The sequence below is a fragment of the Orycteropus afer genome, unplaced genomic scaffold, assembly GCF_000298275.1.
Source record: "Orycteropus afer afer isolate SDZICR_OR568_19922 unplaced genomic scaffold, OryAfe1.0 scaffold00104, whole genome shotgun sequence".
Taxonomy (NCBI): Eukaryota; Metazoa; Chordata; class Mammalia; order Tubulidentata; family Orycteropodidae; genus Orycteropus; species Orycteropus afer.
Window position 1 is genome coordinate 726,303 of NW_006921691.1, and position 5,824 is coordinate 732,126.

Consider the following 5,824-nt stretch of genomic DNA (forward strand, 5'->3'; position numbering starts at 1 on the left):
ACCAACAGCTATCACATACATATGTGAGGTGATTGAAAATACCATGGCTTGTGTCAGGCACACCTTAGTCCTTAAGGAGACATCTTTGCTCTTCAGCACTTGAAAGAGGTCCTTTGCAGCTGATTTGCCCAGTGCTATACGTTGTCTGATGTCCTGACTGCTGCTTCCATTGGCATTGATTGTAGAAGCAAGTAATGTGAAGTCTTTGATAATTTCAGTCTTTTCTCCATTTATTGTAACGCTGCACCCAATGATAGAGCCCCAAAATACATAAATCAGACTTTAACAAAATTGAAAAGACAAATAAATGAGTCCACAGTCAATAGTGGGAGACTTTAATACACCCTTTCAAGGAAAGATGGAACAACAGGAAGGAAACTCAACAAAGATGCAGAAGAACTAAACAATTCAGTCCACCATTTTGCCATTATAGACATCTGCGCAGCACTTAACCCAACAACAGCACAAAATACATTCTTTTCTCGTGTACATGGAACAATCTCCAGGACAGACCACCAACAAGCCTTAATAAATTTAAAAATATTGAAATACTGCAAAGCATTTTCTCAGATCATAATGCTGGAAAATTAGAAATCAACAGTAGAAGGTGAAAGGAAAAAGAGCAAACACATGGAAACTGAATAACACCTGCCTTGAAAATGACTGCGTAATAGAAGAAATTAAAAGTGAAATGAGAAAATTCCTTGAGTCAAACGAGAATGAAAACACAGCACACCCAAATCTTTGGGACAAAGCAAAAGCAGTGATCAGAGGCTAGTTTATAGCACTAAATGTGCACATCAAAAAAGAAGAGCCAAAATGAACACCTTAACCTAACATCTCCAAAAATTAGAAAAAGAGCAGTAAACAAAACCCCCACAGTCACCAGGAGAAAAGAAATAGTAATGATTCAAGCAGAAATAGTGAAGCAGAAAAAAGACAATATAAAAAATCAACTAGACTAGAAGTTGGTTCTTTGAAAAGATTACTAAAATTGTCAAACCACTTGTAAATTTAGCCAAGAAAAAGGGGAATAGAGTACAAATAACACGAATAAGTAACAAATTCGGGGACACCACAACAGAACCAACAGAAATTAAAAGGATAATAGCAAAATAGTATGAAGAAGTATACTCCAGTAAATTAAAAAATCTAGAAGAAATGGACAGATTTCTAGAAACATACTATTTACCTAAACTACCAGAGGCTGAGGTGGAAAATTGAACAAACCCATAACAAAGGAAGAAATTGAACAGGCCATAAAAAAATTACCAACCTAAAAAAGCCCTAGACCATACAGTTTCACTGGCAAATTCTTTTGAACGTTCAGAGAAGAACTGACACCAATCCTACTCAAACTATTAAAAAAAAAAAAAAAAAAACAACACCCAGGAAACCAAACTCACTGCCATTGCATCCAATCTGACTCATAGCGACCCCTCCTTGGGTTTCTGAGGCAGTATCACTATAGAAGTAGATTGGCCAACCTTCCTTCCTTGGAGTGGCTGGTGGGTTTGAGCTGCCAGCCTTCTGGTTTAGCAGTCAGATATTTTAGGCACTATGCCACTAGAGCTTCAGAACATAGAAAAGGATAGAATCCTCCCAAATTCATGTTATGAAGCAAGCATAACCTTGATACCAAAACCAGGCAAAGATACCACTTAAAAGGAAAACTACAGACCAACATCCCTCATGAATATACATGCAAAAGTCTTCAACAAAATACTAGCCAATAGACTCCCAACAACATATCAAATAAATCATACATTATGACCAAGTGGGGTTCATACCAGGTATGCAAAGATGGTTCGACATTAGAAAAACAATCAATGTTATCCATCACATAAATAAGACAAAGGAAAAGAACTACATGATCATATCAAGTGATGCAGATAAGGTATTTGATAAAATCCAACACCCATGTTGAAATCCCTCAACACAATAAAGGGCATATATGCAAAACCAACAGCCAACTTTCTTCTCAGTGGAGAGAGACTGAAACCATTCCCCTTGCGAACCGGAATCAGACAAGGATGCCTTCTATCACCACTTCTATTCAACATTGTATTGGAAGTCCTAGCCAGGACAATAAGGCAAGAAAGAGAAATCAAAGGCATCCATATTGGTAAAGAAGAAGTAAAGCTATCCCTGTTTGCTGATGATATGATCCTATACCTAGAAAACCCAAGACTCAGTAAGAAAACTGCTGGAACTAATTGAGAGGTTTAGCATAGTGGTGGGGTATAAGATCAACATCCAAAAATCAGTTGGATTCATCTACACCAGCAAAGGGGTTGCTGAAAAGGAAATAGGGAAATCAATACCATTTACAATAGTTACCAAAAAAATAAGATACTTGGGAATAAATCTCACTCGGGATGCAAAAGACCTGTACAAAGATAACTACAAAAAGCTACTTTAAGAAACCAGAAGAGATCTATATAAATGGAAGAAAATACCATGCTGGTGCATAGAAAATTGAACGTTGTGAAAATGTCAATACTACCCAAAGCAATATATACATTCCAGTTTCAATCTAGATCCCATCACCATTCTTTAAAGAAAAACCAATCACTGGTTTTGTATGGAAAGGAAAGAGATTTTGGATAAGCAAAGCACTATTTTTTTTTTTTTTTAATTGTGATTTGGGTGAAAGTTTACAGAGAAAATTCACTTTCCATACAGCAGTTCACATACATTTTGTTTCATGACATTGACTATAGTTTACCACAATGCAACAACTTCCCATCCACTTCCTGCCGACAGTTACCTCTTCCCTGTGTCTATCCCTCCTTGCTTTCCTGCCCCCTGAGCTGTCTCCCTGTGCATATATAGCCCATCTATTCTCCCATGATTGTTCTCTCCAAGGAGTGTATCTACCTAGTGTAAATGTTCACCTCATATCCCATCTTTTGTTTGGCTGGAAGCTGCAGGAGTGGGTTCAATTTCAGACCTGAAGGGCAGCTATGGGCCATAGTCTCAGGGGATCCATCAGGCTCTATTAGAGCAGCAAACCTGGTCCCTTTTTTTTTTTTTCAAATGATTTTGAGTTTTGTTCCGTATTGTTCTCCCATTCTATCCAGAATCTCCTACATAGATTCCCCTCGAAGTGGTTGACAGTGGTAGCTAGGCACCATCTAGTTCTTCTGGTCTCATAGTCATATAGGCTGAGGATCACATGGTGTACCAGTCACTTGGATTAATTATTTCCATGAGTCTTTGGTTTTCTTCATTCTTCTTTGCTCTGGACAAGGAGAGACCCATCATTCCATCTGGACAGCCACTTGCAAGCTTTTAAGATCCTAGTTGCTACTCGCCAAAGTAGGAAGTGGTACAATGTTTTTGTGTAGTATGGTACACCACTTGAGCTTGATGTCCCCTGCAACTGTGGTCCCAAGCCCATAGGTCAAACTACTTGGTCCCTCTGGCTAGCTGGCTGTGGCCAAGAAGTGACTACAGCCTTGTCCCTTGTCAGCTCTACTATATACCTGGGAATTCTTATACAACATGTAAGTACGTTTGTAGAAACATTATCTGCCAACAAGCAAAGCACTATTGAAGAAAAGGACAAAGTATGAAATCTCACACTCCAGATCTCAAAACCTACTGTACAGCCACAGTAGTCAAAACAGCCTGGTATTGGTATGATGACAGACCCTTGGACCAGTGGAACAGAATTGAGAACCCAGAAACAGATCCGTCGTACTATGGTTAGCTGATTTTTGACAGGGCTGAAATCCATTAAATGGGGGAAGAAATGGTCTCTTTAACAAATATTGCTGGCAATACTGGATATCCATGTGCAGACAAATGAAACATACCTCACACCATACACAAAAACTAACTCCAGATGGATCAAAGACTTAAACGTGAAACCTAAAACTATGAAGTTCCTCAAGGAAAAATTACAGGCATATTTAGGGCCCCTAATTTATGGCATAAAAGACTGTCAAGCATAACCCAAAATGTACCACAGCAGAAGATAAACTAGATGAATGGGAACTTGTAAAAATTAAGTTTTTATGTGCTTCCAAAGACTTCTCAAAAAAAGTCAAAAGAGAACCTACTGATTGGGAAAAAATATTCAGCAATAACATATCTTACAGGGAACTTATGTTTCAAATTTACAGAAAACTCCTAACCTCAACAACAAAAAGGCAAGCAATCCAATTACAATATGGGCAGAAGACATGAATAGACATTTCATCAAAGAGGATATTCAGACAGCCAGCAAATACATGAAGAAATGTTCATGATCATTAGCCATTATAGAGATGCATATCAAAACAACAATGAGATACCATCTGGCCCTAGCACTGGTAGCAAAGTTTAGCAAGACAGAAAATAACAAATGCTAGCGAGGAGGTGGAGAGACTGGGAATCTCATACAGTGCTGGTGGAACTGTCAAATGATACAACCACTGTGGAAAGCAGTACGGTGAGTCCTTAAAAAGTTGGAATTAGAAATACCATTTGATCCAGCCATTCTTTACTAGGTATATATCCTAAAGATGTGAGAGCCAGGACGCAGCACTGTTTACAATAGCAAAAATATGGAAACAACCTAAGTGTCCATCAACAGAAGAATGGATCAGCAAACCATGTTACATACACACAATGGAATACGATGCAACCCTAAAGAATAAAGTAGAATCTGCAAAATACCACATAACGTGGATGAACTTGGAGGACATTATGCAGAGAGAAATAAGTCAGTCACAGAAGGACAGATACTGTATCAATTCATTATTGTAAAAAGTCAAGGGAAGGTTTGTATGTGGAAGGAAACTTTATTGGTTACCAGGGATGTGAGGGTATGGAACAGTGCAAAAAAAAAAAGCAGGAAAAGAGTTCTGCTCATGGATACTTTCTTTAAAGCATGAGGTTTCAAAAGGATGTATTTAACTTGAAATAGAAATCTGGAACCGGCCTTGCTCCAATATGAATCTGAACCAGTAGATTCAAGGCTGTGCCAGAGTCTGCCATTATAGCCTGTGATGCGAGCTTTGGGGTTGTACATTACACAGTAATACTCTGAATGTGGAATAGTATCACATGCTTATCTCATGTCGATTTTTCCAATTATGTAATGAAAATTTGAATTATGTCTTTTTTGAAAAAATTGAGTATAGTGTGTTAGTATCTTTCAAGATGTGAATTATGTTCTATTCTAAATGGCTAACTTATATTTGGGAGAAGAAAATAGCAAAAAGAAAACTATGAATTCAGAAAAAATACTGATTTTATTCCTTTGTAATTATTCTTCTTTGAGGGAAAAAATTTGTCTCCAGGAAGATACTCAACTAAAGGCTTTCCGACATTCACGACTAATGAGGGGCCAATTGCGAAGGCCAAAGCCAAATGTAGGTAAAGTTGCTGAAAGAAAAGAAATTCTGACATCAGAGGAAAAAATTGAGCCCAGTGAAGAAAAGAAGGAAAATGAATCCTGTATCGATAGAGATGTAAGTCCTTTGTTCCCCCCCCCTCCTTTTTTTTATTAAAGCAATTATAGCCTCAGGATAAGCCTATACTCACCTCCTTTGTAAAACAGCAGCACTGCATGATTTATCTGTTGTTATTGTTAGGTGTTATCGAATGAGTCTTGACTCAGCAATCCTTTGTACAACAGAAAGAAACACTGTCTAACCCTGTGCTAGCCTCACAATCCTTGCTATATCTGAGCCCATTGTTGCAGCCACTATGTCAGTCCATCTCATTGAGGGCCTTCTCCTTATTCATTGATCTCCACTGATATCCACTGATATCCATGATATCCTTCTTCATGGAATGATCCCTCTGTCAATATGACCAAAGTAGGTGAGAC

The 5,824-nt window shown here is 38.1% G+C and overlaps 1 protein-coding gene across 1 annotated transcript in view; it reads left to right on the plus strand.

The window, feature by feature from the left end:
- BDP1 (B double prime 1, subunit of RNA polymerase III transcription initiation factor IIIB) overlaps positions 1–5,824 on the plus strand; it is a 217,727-nt gene that overhangs the window by 72,078 nt on the left and 139,825 nt on the right. Inside the window, exon 15 of the mRNA XM_007943362.1 lies at positions 5,273–5,462. Within this exon, the coding sequence (XP_007941553.1) occupies positions 5,273–5,462 (190 nt within the window). The remainder of the gene's footprint in view (positions 1–5,272; positions 5,463–5,824) is intronic.